General features: G+C 38.8%; 1 protein-coding gene across 14 annotated transcripts in view; it reads left to right on the forward strand.

Annotated features, from left to right (window-relative positions):
- tnikb (TRAF2 and NCK interacting kinase b) overlaps positions 1–16785 on the forward strand; it is a 73635-nt gene that overhangs the window by 2676 nt on the left and 54174 nt on the right. For all 14 annotated transcript variants that reach the window (XM_047349948.1, XM_047349949.1, XM_047349950.1 and 11 more), the window contains exon 2: positions 8810–8875. In XM_047349948.1, the coding sequence (XP_047205904.1) occupies positions 8810–8875 (66 nt within the window). The remainder of the gene's footprint in view (positions 1–8809; positions 8876–16785) is intronic.

A 16785-nucleotide genomic window follows, 5' to 3' on the forward strand; every position in this document is an offset into this window, starting at 1 on the left:
TAGATTTATTTGACACAGTTCTTAACACTTGAAATTTAGAAGAAAATAAAAACTTCTTCAGAAATTCTTCTGTCTGAGTGAGTCTTAAACTAATATTTATTATAAACTTGATTATAAATATATAGATATTATGTTGAGATTTTTCTTGTAGAGAATTTGCGTTGACTTGGGGGTGGGGGCATAGTTTAGTTGTGCCTTAGGCCGGCTCAGTTGTCATATGAACAGCCTGTACGCACAACTCTCACAGTTTCACTGCTGACATATTAGATGTGGTGACATTAAGGGAGTAATAAACACATTGGGTAAACACATTGAAACACATTATGGCTTGACTGGCTCCTGGAGAAACACATGTAGAAAGGTCCCTGAAAAGTTATTTTCTGGACCATCCCAAACAGCCATAAAAAGATGCTAACTGATCTCCAGGGGTTAGAGATTTATTCTAAATTAAGCTAAAAGTTAAAACCTTTTAAAATCAGAAAATACCTCAATAAAGAAAAGTTTATTTCAAGAACAAATTTTATTCAACTAGAAATGCATCTGTACTTCGTAAACAGTTTCCACGAAAAAAAAAGAAACAAAAAACAGAAAGAGAAAACAGTCATTCAAATGTTGTAAGCAACTAAAATGCATAAAATAATAATCAGAATGCTAAAAATATTTAGAGAAGTTTCAGAACAACTTTATGATTAGCTTAACCTGATAGCTTTATACCTGTTTTAATATAAGATGAATATCTTGTTAATATTGTAAAATCCACAGTAGCCATTGTTTTTCATTGCTTTGATGCAAGTTTTAGGTGCTCATGTGCAACCTTTATATATTTATATAGAAAGAAAAAAGAAAAAAAATGAACAAGTTTAGCAAGGATAACAGCTAGCTTTAATCGCTGTGGCTAACAGCTAGCTTTAATCGCTATGGCTAACACCAGCATTAATCACTATGGCTAACAGCTAGCTTTAATCGCTGTGGCTAACATCTAGCTTTAATTGCTGAGGCTAACACCAGCTTTAACCGCTGTGGCTAACAGCTAGCTTAAAGCACTGTGGCTAACAGCTAGCTTTAACCGCTGTGGCTAACAGCTAGCTTAAACCACTGTGGCTAACAGCTAGCCTTAACTTCTGTGGCTAACAACTAGCTTTAATTGCTGAGGCTAACACCAGCTTTAACCGCTGTGGCTAACAGCTAGCTTAAAGCAATGTGGCTAACAGCTAGCCTTAACTTCTGTGGCTAACAGCTAGCTTTAACTGCTGTGGCTAACACTAGCTTAAACCGCTGTGGCTAACAGCTAGCTTTAACCAATGTGGCTAACAGCTAGCTTTAACTGCTGTCAACAATTTGGTTTTGAATGTTTTTGCACCCAGATTTTACACATTGTGTTTGTGTGACAACACACAGCACCAAAGGAAATTTGTTTCTTTTATGGCCCAGTGTGACTGCTTTATTTGAAGAGTTAACTTCAGTAAGGTATTATATATTTGGTAGGCTATTGTAGTACTATAGTAGGACCTCCCAACAGCACCGCTGGTTCTCCTTTTGTGGTTCTTTGCAGTTTTTGTGTTGTTGTGGTGATTTTGCTTCTTTTTGAGATCATTTTGTCTCAAAGACAAAAGGTAGGCATTCTTTCTGACCTGCTGTGCTCTGTTCACCCCATTTTTCTCACAGTTTTTAAAAAATCTTTTTTTGTCTTTTTGTAATTGTTTTGTTGCATTGCGTCCACTTGGTGTCTCTTGGTGGTTTTCCACCTTGTTTGTTTTCCATATTGTGACTTGCTTTCTTCACTTCACTGGCTCTCCCTGTTTGATTCTGTGGTGGCTGTTTTGTGCCTTTGAAATTATGTGGTTTATTGTTTTTGGTCTTTAGAGGGTTTATCTTGTATTGCACTATTGTGAGGAATTTGTATCCCATTGTGATTGGTGTTTTAGTGGTTAAACATGCAAGTTATGTCACTGAATAATCTTTTTCTGTCGGAGTTTCAGTCAGTCATTTTCTACCGCTTATTCCATAGTGGGTCGCAGGGGAGCTGGTGCCTATCTCCAGCAGTCTATGGGCAAGAGGCGGGGTACACCCTGGACAGGTCGCCAGTCCATCACAGGGCAACACACAAACAACCACACACACATTCATTTATACACCTAAGGGCAATTTAGAGAGACCAATTAACCTAACAGGCATGTCTTTGGACTGTGGGAGGAAGCCAGAGTACCCGGTGAGAACCCACACATGCATGGGGAGAACATGCAAACTCCATGCAGAAAGACCCCTGGCCGGGAATTGAACCCAGGACCTTCTTGCTGCAAGGCAACAGTGCTACCAACTGCGCCACCGTGCAGCCCTCTATTGGAGTGTTTTTGTCTTTTTCTTCATTTTGCACTTTGTGCACCATATTTCTTTGTTGTTTTCTTGTGTCTTTTTGTGTTTGTTTTACATCCATGTTCTTTGTCCTCATGATTGTTGTCTTTTTGTTTTCTTTGGGTTGTGGTCCAGTTTGCAACTTTGCCAATTTGTACTCCTATCTTATACTTATCTGTTGCTGTTTTGTCTCTTCTTACTTCCATTTTGTAAAGAAACCATTTTGCATCATGTACTTAAACATTGTGCATCAGCTTTTGTATGAGTTATGGAAGTAAATAATCACAATAATTTTCAAATCTATCCCATCTAATTTAATTTATTTGTGTATTATGTTTGGAAGGTTTTATATTACACCATATTTTCATTGCTTGTGGTGCTGATCCCAGTTGACTTTGAAGAAATATCAGAGAGTATGACCCCTGATCAAATCAATATAACTAGTCAAGTCAAGTTTATTTATAGCGCTTTTCAGCAACAAGGCACTCAAGGCGCTGTACATAAGGAAAAACATTACAATGATACAGACAATCAAACAACAGAGGTAATTAAAAATATAAAGAGAATAGAATGATGGATAAGAAAACGAAAGGAAAATTGGACTGAAAACTTAACTAATCATGCCTAAATGGCACAGTCAAAGGCCACTCTAAACAAATGGGTTTTTAATCTTGATTTAAAGCAACTTAGGGTTTCGGCGCTTTTACAGTTTTCTGGGAGTTTATTCCAGATTAGTGGAGCATAAGAACTAAAAGCTGCTTCTCCATGTTTGGTTCTGGTTCTGGTTCTGCAGAGTAGATTTGAGCGAGAAGACCTGAGAGGTCTGGGTGGTTGATACACTGACAACAAGTCTGTAATGTATTTTGGTGCTAAGCCATTCAGTGATTTATAGACTAACAGAAGTATTTTAAAGTCTATTCTCTGAGCTACAGGGAGCCAGTGTAGGGACTTTAGAACCGGGCCAATGTGCTCCACTTTCTTAGTTCTATTGAGGATGCGGGCAGCAGCGTTCTGGATCAACTGCAGCTGTCTGATCCACTTTTTAGGCAGATCTGTGAAGACACCGTTGCAGTAATCAATTCTACTGAAGATGAACGCATCAATTAGTTTTTCAAGGTCCTGCTCAGACATTAGTCCTTTAATCCTGGAGATGTTCTTTAGGTGACAGAAGGCCGACCTTGTTACTGTCTTTATGTTCCTCTGAAGGTTCAGGTCTGAGTCCATCACTACACCCAGGTTTACAGCCTGACTGGTGGTTTCTAGCTGTATTAACTGAAGCTATGTGCTAACTTTTAAACGCTCTTCCTTTGGTCCAAAGATTATTACTTCAGTTTTGTTTTGATTCAGCTGAAGAATATTTTGGCCCATCCATGCATTGGTTTCTTCTAAGCTTTTACCCAGCGCTTCAATGGGTTCATAGTCACCTGGTGACATCGTAACGTATAGCTGTGTGTCGTCTGCATAGTTATGATAACTTTCGTTGTTGTTTATTAAAATCTGAGTTAGGGGGAGCATGTAGATATTGAATAGGAGGGGCCCTAAGATGGACCCTTGGGGAACGCCACATGTGATTTTTGTGTCTCTGATGTAAAGTTACCTACTGACACAAAAAAGTCCCTGTTCTTCAAGTAGGATTTAAACCAGTTGAGTGCTGTACCAGAAAGGCCAAACCAGTTTTCCAGGCGTTCTAATAAAATGATCAACAGTGTCGAATGCTGCACTAAGGTCCAATAATACCAGCACTGTGGTTCTTCCACAGTCTGCATTTATATGGATGTTATTGAACACCTTGACAAGAGCAGTCTCTGTACTGTGGTGAGCAGGAAGCCTGACTGGAAGACATCGAAGCGGTTGGTCATTGTTAGGAAGTTGTTTAACTGTTGAAACACAGCTTTTTCAATAATCTTACTGATGAAGGGGAGGTTTGATATAGGCCTGTAGTTCTGTAGTAGCAGCTTGTCCAAGTTGCTCTTTTTCAATAGAGGTTTGATAATTGCTGTTTTTAGGGCCTGGGGAAAAAACCTGACAAATGGGACGTGTTTATTATTTGTGTTAAATCATGTGCTGACTGCCTCTCTGATCTTTGGGGTTTTTTCAGTAAAGAAGTTAGCAAATTCATTGCAGGCCCTGGTAGAGTGGAGTTCAGATGCTACAGTTACAGGAGGGTTTGTTAACCTTTCGACCGTGGCAAATAATGCATGAGCATTGTTAATGTTTTAGCTGATGATCTCAGAAAAGAAAGATTATCTTGCATTTTTCAGTTGTAGGTTATATCTGTATAGTCTCTCTTTATAGATAATATAGTGAACCTGGAGTCCAGTCTTTCTCCACCTGCGTTCAGCTTTTCAACACTCCTTTCTTTTACTTCTGACTGGTGGAGCACTTCTCCATGGAGACATTTTCTTCCCAGAAACGACTTTCACTTTAATTGGAGCAATTGAATCAATGATGTCCGAGATTTTAGAATGAAAGTTATCTACCAGCTCATCTACAGTGTTACAGGGCAAAGTGGAGGTAGAAGAGTAAATCTGGTTAAAGGTTTCAGCAGCACCGTCCTTAAAGATGCGTTTTCTTATCATGTCTCTTTGGCAAACTGAGCCATTGGAGATGATGCTTTCAAAAATAACAGAAAAGTGGTCAGATAGAGCAACATCAGTTACAGACACCTTGGAAATGTTTAGACCCTTGGTGATGATCTAAGTAATGTTCTGCTAGTTATTGGGGTCACTTATCTGTGTTTCTTTACAGTAGACTATGAGTAGATTATAGAAAATGCCTTTAAATCATTGTTTCTCTAGCTGGGTAGGCCTTGTATGCATTGTGAGCTTTAACTAGGTGTTATTTAACAACAGTCTGTCTTGGGATTAAATGAAAGATGTAAACTGAGAAACATTTAGAACAAAATTGAACCGTTCTATGCAGAAACAGTCGTGACATTTACCCATAAAGGTAAAAGCGTAGAGACTGCTGTCTTTTCTTGAATATGTTTTTGTATGGTTCAGGCTGCTGGGCTCAAATATATCTCTCTCTAAGAGAAACTTGTTATTTAAAATGTTTGCCTCTCCCCTCTCTTTGAACCACACTTTTAACCCCTTGCTCTTTTATTCACATGATGATATAAGCTGAAGGGTTCTGCCCTAATCATTCAAACTGTGCCTAGTTTCTGTGGTAACTGCATGAGAATCTGATACTAATCAATAACAAAGTCCTAATAGACACATTTTGTTTAAAAACGTATAAACCTGTGAATGAGGGCCGCTGTTTTGAGAGTTTGGCCACATTAAACCACAGTCTGTGTGAGCAAAGATAACATGAGAGAAATTGATCAGTTAAATAAGCTGGCAAAGGCCATGCTGCAAATCCTATGTAGTGACACCAGGATCTAACTTATTAAAGATTTTATTTCATGAAAAAGTTGCTGACCTATGAACTATGTCTAGGTGTTGAACTACGATGAGGTAATTCAGGTTTTAACTGGTGAACTGAAAATAGAACTAGTTCCTGATGAACTGGATCTGTAGCCAAACTGTTTATTTTTTGCAGCTGCAGAATGTGCCACAAAAAGCTTTTTGTGGAACATTTTGTTTCCTCCAGTGATTCCCCACAGATCAGATTAGACGTTGATTAACAGAAGCGAAATGATCAATAACTTGCATTTGTTATTAACTTGAACACAATTGAAATGAACACTGAATCTCCTCGCTTTATACAAACAACAACAGTAAGAAGAGCAGCTTATGACTGAATCCTCACGTCCCTTGTTGTGAGTTAACCTGTAATCTTTCTGTGATCTGATGGTTTATGTTTAAGTCAATAAGCAAGAACAATAATGACGTAATCTACACCATGACACCGTTACCTGTCACTGATAACTGGATTTAGATTAAGTAGGATTTCTTGCTGGACGCAGTGTCAGATTCATGTTTTTTACAGCAAACTTGTCAGTGGGACATCTCAGATGCAGATAGGCCACAATATTTCTTCTATACTGTTATTTATTTCGCGTGTGGTCTGAAAGTGTTTAAAATATGCAACAGATGAACAGATGTGCATGCGGATGCATGGGCCTGGGAGACTTTGTCCTCCAGGATTTGATGTGCTTGTGTTTGACCTTGAGTGAAAAGGAAAGCAGCTTTTTAAGCTAATCCTTTTCAGGAGGCTGCACTGTAATAGTCCCAACGCTCTCCTGTGGGCTACTGTAACAGGACACACACACACACACACACACTTATACGCTAAGATCTGCTTGTGTGTTTTGGGAGATTTTGTGATTTTTAAGATGAGATTAAACACCTGTGTTTTTGTGTTTACCTGCAGGCTTCAGTTACATGAAATATGAAAAACTTTGCTGCATCAAACATGCTTATAAAGAACCATACTGTTAACTACTTGTTTTACCATTGTTGTTAGAAATTTGATATTCAACCTTGACAAATGAACTGAAGTTGAAAACTCAGGAAACTTGAAACAACTTTTTATAAATAATGAATTTATTCAACCTTAGGTTTGGATTAACTACTCTGGTGTATTTGGGTGTTATTGCCTGTCTGAAATACCAACCTTGTGTCATAGAAGCTGCATCTCTAAGAGCTTATTTGCAACATCTGATGTGTGTTATGAAGGAACCATATTCAGCTAATATAATATTTGCATTTAGTTTTTTAATATTTCCATTTGTGAATAATTTTCACCAGGGTAGATGATTCGTGCCCACCTTGACAACAGATTATTTAAAGAAACTGTCTACAATCTATTCATAGTCTAATAAGTAAGTAAATGTAGTTAAATGACTCCAGTAAATAATATCTGCGAGAAGGAAATCACTTGGAGTAATTATGCTTTGATTAGAGGTCACATTTAGTGGCAAAACGGTGGAGTTTAATGAAAAGTTTTCATATTGAATTTACAACTGAATTAAATTACGATTTATATTAAAGAATTCTATGACTATTTATCTGTCCAGTTGATGAAAATAGTTAACTACAAAGAAAAATAACATCATTGGATAAGTATATTGGTCGGAAATAGTTTGTCTACTAGTATAAAATGGAGGTAGAAAGGTAAGCTACGATATAAACACAACAAGAACAAAAAGGCAGTTCTAGCAGAAAAAGAATCACAATAGGAATGTGAACTATTAAAATAGGACAAGTATATTTAAAAGGTTACAAAAAATTAATGAGATGGATAAAAATGCAAAAATTGTAATAACAAATTCACAATATTAACTTAACAGTTAAAACTAGCTTAATCACCTAGCTGTGGGAAGTTAGCTAAGCCCAGTTAGGTAGCTGAGTTTCAGTTTCAAATTGAAAACTTAAATGTTAAAGATTAGGTAGTAACCAGGAGGAACCAGTGGAGAACAATAAAACCAGGGAGTATAATTACTGAGGTAGGGTGGAGAATGGACCAGTGAACAATGGGAGCTAACCAGTGTGAAATCAGGAACAGCTGGTGGGACAGAGAATGCAGGCAACTGAAGGAGGTAGGCTAATTAACACAGATGAGCAGGGAGTCCAGGGAAGTAACAGAAACATGTAAATGAACAGAAATAAGTAAACAATGAGACTACCTAAATGACATAAACAGGGAGGAACTAGATCTACACAGAAATACAAACTAAAACATCTAACACAGAAATTCAAGAAAATAATCTAAACACAAGAATGATGAATCTAATCAACATGAATGAACTGAAAAACAGCAACTGAAGAACAGGGCAGTGTAGAGAGATTAGACAGAACTCAAACTCAAAACCTCCAACAGAGGCAGATTATGACAAATTTTGACAAATAGATTCAACTGACTTCTACATTTAATGTTTAAAGTGTTTTTTCATTTAAGCTTTAAACAAATATCTTAAATATGTTTGCATGCCATCTACAAAACAAATGAAAGATTCTTGCATTAAACGGACTAATATGACTTGTGATACTCCAAATAGAGGACAACATGGTTGAGTTGCTGATGCAGAAACTATAAAAATTCTGTTACACAAAAGTTTTGTTTGCCTTTAAATTAAATATTATGACATTCATCACAAAAAATATTTATCCATCCCCTAACATGCCTCTTACTCTTGTTTTTATTACCATAATCATAAAAACCTTTTACCTCTGGTCGTGCCTAGCTTCATTCAGAGTTTTTTCATTCTACTTGATGAAAAATTATTATTTAAAAAAAGTCTTGTGATGAGATGTGAGTGAGAGTGAGCTGGAAAAGTTTCCTTCTGAGGGAATAATTGTACTGATACAGGAAGGACTTTACAAGGTAATACCTCAGGTATGCAGAGCTCACTCAGCCCTTTAATGAAGGTGTGTTTATGTGTGAAGGTCAAATGCATTTTAAAATTCCTTCACCCATCTTCTATCCATTCAGGTCTGTGTTTTGTTCTCCGGACTGTCTTTGCTTTTCATCACTGTTCTTCCTCATCATTCAGCTCTTCCCTCTCTTTCAGGACCCAGCTGGGATCTTCGAGTTGGTCGAACTGGTTGGAAATGGCACCTATGGGCAGGTCTACAAGGTAAGACTTGTGAAACCTAAACTTGGGTTACTTTTCATAAGCTTGCCCTCCTAAAGTCACCAATAGTTGTTTAGTTTATTAAAATAATAGAATGTAGGTTCCTTATTTTGGGGCTTTTTCAAGCAGTTACCCAAAATTGTTAATGTTTGAGATTTTAAAGCTGTTTCTTAAAGATTTGTTGTTAAAATATTTCGGAATTAAATCTCTAAATTCTAGGGTTAGAACTGTGCTTTGAAACAAGCTGTTACTGTTTCTCTTTATGATGATCTAATAGTGACAAAAAACTGAGGTTATTGTTGACTTTCCTTGAGTGAGACCTGAGAGGCTGGCAAAACAAGCAGCCTGTGTGTTTATTTTTGTGTATTGTTTTACCTTGAAGGCAATTAACTCGTCTTCTGATGCACATTGAGCTTCATTGCTCCGGTTCTGTCTGCGGTACGTGCATTATTGATCTGCCATTTCTACAAGTTGACACCTCCTCTGCAGAAAATGATTGATGGAGTAAAATTAACACGATCTGTGTGAGCTTACAAAAAAAGGAAGAATGAACACATAAACAGGAAAATGCTTGCTAAAAGATCATCCAGTGCCACCTTACAGCCAGACTATCCAATGCATTTGATGTGATTCTTATTTGTTTGACTGAATCCTGATTGAACTCTTCATTTGATCTCTACATTTTGATTGGTCATGTCTGACCCTTAGCCTTGACCCTGATCTCATTATAACTCTACACAGTAATGCTGATCTTATCTACCTTCCAACCATAACTTTACCCATGGGTCTAGTGTTTTTCTAAGAAATGAAATCTATATTTATGGGACAGAGAGCTATAAATGACATGCGACAGGTAATACACAACCTTTGACTTTCCATTACACCTGAGTATTCAACAAAGGAGGAATGGAAAAGTCATTAAGACCATTTATTCCCCCTCTCCAACCGCTACATGTTGCCTCTTCACCCAAGTTGAAGAGGTTTTCCATTTGTGTTTTTTATTTCTATTTGAACTCTTACTGCAGCGTAGAGATTTTCACTGAAGGAGTTTTAGGGCTTCTAATAATAGAGACTTTTAATAAGAAAATCTATTTTTTCTGGATCCTTCTGGGACAGAAACTTTCTGATTAGTTTTTTTAGCATCACCTTTTGTTGTACAGTTAATTTATCTCACAGTCAGAAATTCTGAGCTCTGTGAGGCCCAGTCCACAGATCACTCCAGAAGATCATCATCTGATTGCCCAGCTGGCCAAACTTACATCATGTGGTCTGGAGCCAGAAAACAGCTGATTCTGACCTATGTGGGTTTTCACATGTAGTTTTTGCTCATGTTGCACAACGTCTTACCTCACATACATGAGATCCTGTTTCATTCGTTTTCCAGGTTCAGACTAAATTAGCATGTCATTCTCCTTCCTGCTGTCATCACTAACTTCTCGTGAGCAGTTTTCTGAAATCGGTCTTCAGGATCAGAAAGACGTATTTTTCTCGTTCTCATCATCTTCCGCTTTATCCGGGACCGGGTTGCGGGGGCAGCAGACTCAGCAGAGACACCCAGACGTCCCTCTCCCCAGACACCTCCTCCAGCTCGTCCAGGAGGATCCCAAGGCGTTCCCAGGCCAGACGAGAGACATAGTCCCTCCAGCGTGTCCTGGGCCGTCCCCTGGGCCTCCTCCTGGTGGGACGTGCCTGGAACACCTCCCGAGGAAGGCGTCCAGGAGGCATCAGGTATAGATGCCCGAGCCACCTCAACTGGCTCCTCTCGATGTGGAGGAGCAGCGGCTCTACTCCGAGCTCCTCACCCTATCTTTAAGGGAGTGCCCGGCCACCCTACGGAGGAAGCTCATTTCAGCCGCTTGTATCCGGGATCTCGTTCTTTCGGTCATGACCCAAAGTTCATGGCCATAGGTGAGGGTAGGAACGTAGACTGACCGGTAAATCGAGAGCTTCGCTTTTCGGCTCAGGTCTCTCTTCACCACAACGGACCGGCACAGCACCCTCATTACTGCGGCAGCCGCACCAATTCGTCTGTCGATCTCCCACTCCATTCTTCCCTCACTCGTGAACAAGACCCCGAGATACTTAAACTCCTCCACTTGAGGCAGGAACTCCCCTCCAACCTGAAGAGGACAAGCCACCCTTTTCCGGTCGAGAACCATGGCCTCGGACTTGGAGGAGCTGGTTCCCAGCCGCTTCACACTCGGCTGCGAACCGCCACAGCGCATGCTGTAGGTGTTGGCTAGTGGGGGCCAGCAGGACCACGTCATCCGCAAAAAGAAGAGACGTAATCCTCTGGTCCCCAAACCAGACCCCCTCCGGCCCTTGGCTGCATCTAGAAATCCTGTCCATAAAAGTTATGAACAGGACCGGTGACAAAGGGCAGCCTTACCGGACTTGTTTTTTTATATGACAAATGATAGATAATGCACTATTAATGCAAATCATCTGAGCCCTGAGGAGCTTTCACCATAAGACTCTCTAGGCTAGAAACGAATGACAATTAATTAGTATTCATCATTGTCTCTGTAATTATCCCAAATGTTATTTCCTGGAAAATTCATGACATGATTTCTGTATTTCAGGAGTTATAATGAGACTAAAGAGATGTAGAAATGTCTTCTTCTTAAACACTGGAGTTAAAACATCTTAAAAAGGGTCACGTACAGAAGGTGAAATGCTGAGTTTCTGTTAAATTTTGCCCCAGTTTTTATATTAGGTTAGGTTGCTGGTTTTAGCAGCTCGGGGTGTCCTCCTGATTCCCCTCCAGGCTCCCTGATTTAGCAGTTTTTCACACTTAAAGACAGTGATCTTGGAACAAGGAAGAGACGCCTGGATGAAGAGTAACATTAAGCATTAAAATATATGGACGTTCAGGCATGAGACTGCTGCCTCAGAAGCTGCTGTGCAGGTTTCCTGCTCACTGCGACTGTTTCTCCACTTTGTTTCAGTTTCCCTTTAAACGATTAAAAACTCAGTCTTGAAGTTCAACCAATGAGGAGGCATCTTCAGTTTGAATTGGATGTGATTAGGCAGTGAATCAGTTTCCTCGAGGTGGAGTTTATTCAATCTATTTTATTGATTGGAGAATCTATTTTATTGATTGGAGAGCAGAAAAAATGGACGTCTGTTTCCTTTAAAACGCTTTATTTTCAGACATGTCTGCAGCTCATTCAAGTTGCAGCAGAGCGAGAGAAAGCAGCACTGTTAGCAGATAACAGGAAAGCTGAACTGAGTGCAACAAAGTTGATCTGTTTTATCCTTTCAAGCTTTGAACCTCTGCCATGGAGTATGCTGGATTTAAAACGGTTGGCAGCCCTTTGGAAATTTCAGAAGGATAGTGTGGATTCTCTGGGAATCCACACTTACAGTGCAAATTATTGCTGCTAATCATGATCTCAGTTATAGTTTTATAAATACCAAAATTATCCTCTTATTATATTATATTATCCTAAAATAATAACACAGTGTTGGGACATCATCTCTGCTCCTTAGATAAATTTATGTTGCGAAGAAGAAGGATTCAGAATGTACAAGACAGCCCAACAAGCTTCAGGACCATCTCATCTTGATGAGGGCGCTACAGAATCATCCTGCCACCAGTGCAGAGCTTCCTCAGCATTGGCAACAGATGAACATTGATCCATATAAAGCCAAGAGAACCATGAAGGTCAGACTGAAGTTATACAGGAAATACAAGGATGGATGGATAGCAGAAGACTGATTAAAGACAATGTTCTCTGATGGATCCTCCTTCTGGTGTCTGGAGCATCTGGAGAAGAAAAGATGAGAACATCCTGATCCAATCCATGTGGGGGGTTACTCCTCCAAGGGAGCGGGCCACTCCCAAAGAACTGCCTTGACTTAAGACTGAGATTGAAATGTCTTTAAGAGCACGTTCTTCCAGGAATTCAGGAAACAAGTTGGTGATCTAAGGATTTCCCAGCATGATGGAGCACTGTGTCACAAGGTTAAAGTGATAATTACGTGTTTCAAAGATCAGAATGTTGAAATCTTGGAGCTGTTGTCAGGAAACTCAAAGGATCTGGACCCTTAAAGAGAACATGTGGCTAGCTCTCAAAAAGCAGGTGGGAAAACAGAAGCTGTGGTCAACTTCAACCACTGAGAAGACAAGAATGTGTCATCACTATGAGTCAGGATTTGGTCTAGAAGTTGTTATTCAGCATTTCAGAGACAATAACTGAGTGTATGAAGAGGAAGTATTGACTTTTCTCATAAATCTGATGGATTTGGTAATAAACCCCTTGTTTTTAATTGCTCTTAAATAAACCAAAGAACAACCTTTCATCCATGATTACACTCTAGTTGAACAAGTGCTTTTATCTCCTTCAGATTCCTGCAGAAAGGCTTTAATTTGAAATTGGCTGCCAACAACAGAACATGGAAATGTTTGATTTAGCTCTGAGACGAAGCTGGGAGCCTGTCAGATGTTCTGATGTCACAGCCTTTTGTTTCCTGACACGGAGAGTGGGATCCTTTGTGATTTTACTTCCTGAAAATATCACAGTATGTGGCTCTTTTATACACCCTGCAATTTACAGGATGATCTCACTGGGTGAAGATGGAACCAACAAATTACTGTTGGGTTCCTCCTGAAAACAAAGTAAACAGGAACAACCGAGCATTTTTAGAGGAAATAACATGTTAAACAATATGAGGAATTTGGCGTGTAACATGTAAAACAAACCACATGCCATGTTATTAGCTACGTTCTTGTCATGAACTTCTTTCATGTAAACTGCTGCTTACAGAAGACAGGAGCTAAAACACTTCCACACGTGTTGCCATGTCTTCTGGAGAATTTGAATTAATTACAGGAGGCAAACGTGTTTCTACAAGGAATGCTTGTTCAGCTACATGAGATTTATTTTTTGAATTAAAGGTCATTTTTATTGCTAACTTTTTTAGGTTATGCTATATCTGGTAGCTACTGATGTTTGATCATTGTTAAACCATTTCTGCAAAACATTGTCTTAAAATCACGAACATATTTGATTGTTTGTAACTTTTCTCTGAGTTTCCATCTAAAATCTATAAACCTGAATCTTAAGATAAATTGGGATCACAAGTTAGCTGTGAGTGCCATCATTTTATCCCTTTTAACCTACATAGAAAATGTGTGGGTAGTTCTGTGGAGAGGTTATGAATAGTTAGTATCTTACCTGTTGTAGGTTACTCATTTCATCCAGCGGTCCTCAAACGTTTCAGTGTCGAACCCATTAAAATATGAGAATTGGTAACCCTGACTTTTGATTTCATATACAAGAATGAATATACAAGTAAGTAAGTTCAACAGGGGTATAATGAAAGTAAGTTGTGTTTTATATTCTTCAATTTCTGGCATAAATATATTTACGTTTATTATTTTGTATAATATGGAAGTTTTTTGGTGGTGTGAGTCAATACTTTTGGCAATATAGTGTATGTTGTTTGAGAGATCTAATGGATCAGTACACTGCCCAAGGCTTTAAAGGACTCTGTGCCAATCCAAGTCTGCCTGGAATTCACCGATCTAATTAAAAACTACAATTCTGTCAACATTTAGGTAGATTTCTGCTCTAGTTCTGACCAGCATTGTTACTCTGATCCAGGAAGCTACATGTTAGCAAGCTGTGCAGTCATTGTGTAAAAAAAAGCAGCTGTGAATGGTCTTACTTTTCTGCACAAGGTCTGTTTAACATGTAAAGGTTTAACTGCTGTAATGCAGCTTTAATACCTCCCCTAAAATGTCACCAGTGTGTCAACAGTTTGTTTCCAGCTTACAACATGTCCATTTGGGCCTAAAAACTAGTTTAAAACTCATACAATGCATGTGGATGGGAGAAGGTAAAATCCTTATTTACAATCATATAGAAGCCGTGGTCAAAGGTTCTCTCCTTCATTTAGCTCAGACACTAGGAAGAATGAGTTACTGCTGCAGTTAATTAATATGAGTAAAACCATTCAAGAAGTTATTGATTTATTTTATAATAGGTTCAGGGATGTCAGCAGATCTTTTGTACTAGCAGAGGCCACATACAAAGTAAAGAGAGCAAAAAACATGAGAAACTTTGCCCCTCTATACCACCACTACCTGTAGTTGCCTTGATAATCAGACTTTGCTGGAGCTTTTTTTCTCAAAGCTAAGGTATTAACTGTTTTGTAAGCCTGCCCCCAGCCTTGGGGTTTTCCTTTCCTTTAAGCCAGGATTCTGTATATGGCTTGTATATACATATAAAATTTAATCAAAATATCAACTCACTGACAAAAACAATAACCAGAATTGAACCAAATGTTATCCACATGAACAACCCACCATTAAGCAGATGTTCAGATTTGATCTGCAGGGAGCTTTAATTGTTAGAACAAGGAGGCAGTTACCTGAGCTTCTAACAGTCGGTTAAAACAGTAAGAGGATGCTTTATAGACCTATTACCAGCATAGTATGACAGGGGTTTTCACATTGTACGTTTACATGAGACCAGGTGATTGCATGAGTGATTGCCATCAAGGACTCATTGTTTTTTAACATAGTGCCACTCTGACCTCTGTTGCTTCATGAGCCAAAACGTCATGGTGCTTCATTTGCTCAACTTTGAAAACAGGCAGAGTGATAATGATGACATGATTTTGTTGTATGAAGCTTTAAATTGAATAAATAAAAAAATGTTGTGAAGCCAATAAATAAATTCTGAAAATGGTCTGAATATAACCTTAATCTATCTTTATATGGTTGGATCAAAAGGGATAGTGGAAACAAATAGAGGAGAGGATTATGAAGTAAATGTGCTTATATTACTTTATAACTGGGCTTATGTTACGAGGGACAACATTTTTTTAATTTTATTTAAAAACAACATTTCCTCTCTACTGGACGTCAGACGGCATCTCTGTTTTCAAGATGATTTCCCCAAAAAGGAACAGCACGTTTGGAATGAACATTTTCTGTCCATTCTAGTTCTCTGCTCTTTTCTTTGTTGCTCCATTGCAAAATAAAATGCTTAAATAGATTGCTAGTGCTGACGCAATACAATCCTAAGACAAGAAAATGTGATGGGGGGGTCTGCAGGGGTGCGAGGCTTCGAACGTCACTACATGCATCAACAAAACCCTCAATACACGCTTCACAAAAATCTCGAGACCTGGACGCAGAATGACTCATCACTATCTGACACCCATGGTCCAAAGCTACCTCTAACACCATCAACTCCACTGGTGATACCACCATTGTTGTCCTCTGGTGACCATTCCAGACATACCCATTTCCGATCTGCATGACCACCAAATTACATCCAAATCAGACCGGTCCTCCTGTCCGATTCAGTAAATTATATTTTTTTGAATTTATTAAAAGTGGTTTATTCAAAGAAACCAGAGAAATGCATCATATCTTCCGTTCATTCAGTGATTGGTTCAACTTTCTGGCAGCATGATGTCAGCAGGTGTTTGGCCATGTGCAAGTTGGTCTGTGAGATTTATTTTGTTGGATTAATTTGGCTGACTCATCACAGTAACATTGTTGAAGACTTGTATCTCCTTAGGCGTAGAAAGGAGTCATATCTGCTCTATTTGGTCCAGTAATTTCTGAAGTGCTTTGTACCCTCTTAAGGCTTTTTTTCTCTTCTTAGATTAGATTCTTAGTAAAACACTCAATTTTCCTTGAAAATTGCTTTTAACTCAGAGGTTGATAGATGATCTGACCTTCAGCATCTCTCTTTGCAGTTTTAACAGCATGAGTGGAGCATGATGGAATGATTTTAGTCTCCCAGTTGAATCTCTGGGGAAGTAAAATCCCTAAACTGAAACTGGTAGATGTGGAAGTTGGTGTTGGACGGTAAAACTAAGATCAAGGTCACTTTGTTTTGGTTCATCACTGCTCTGGGCTGATTTTAGGATGAAGGCTGTGATGTTTCATC

Source organism: Girardinichthys multiradiatus, chromosome 21 (assembly GCF_021462225.1).
Source record: "Girardinichthys multiradiatus isolate DD_20200921_A chromosome 21, DD_fGirMul_XY1, whole genome shotgun sequence".
Lineage (NCBI taxonomy): Eukaryota > Metazoa > Chordata > Actinopteri > Cyprinodontiformes > Goodeidae > Girardinichthys > Girardinichthys multiradiatus.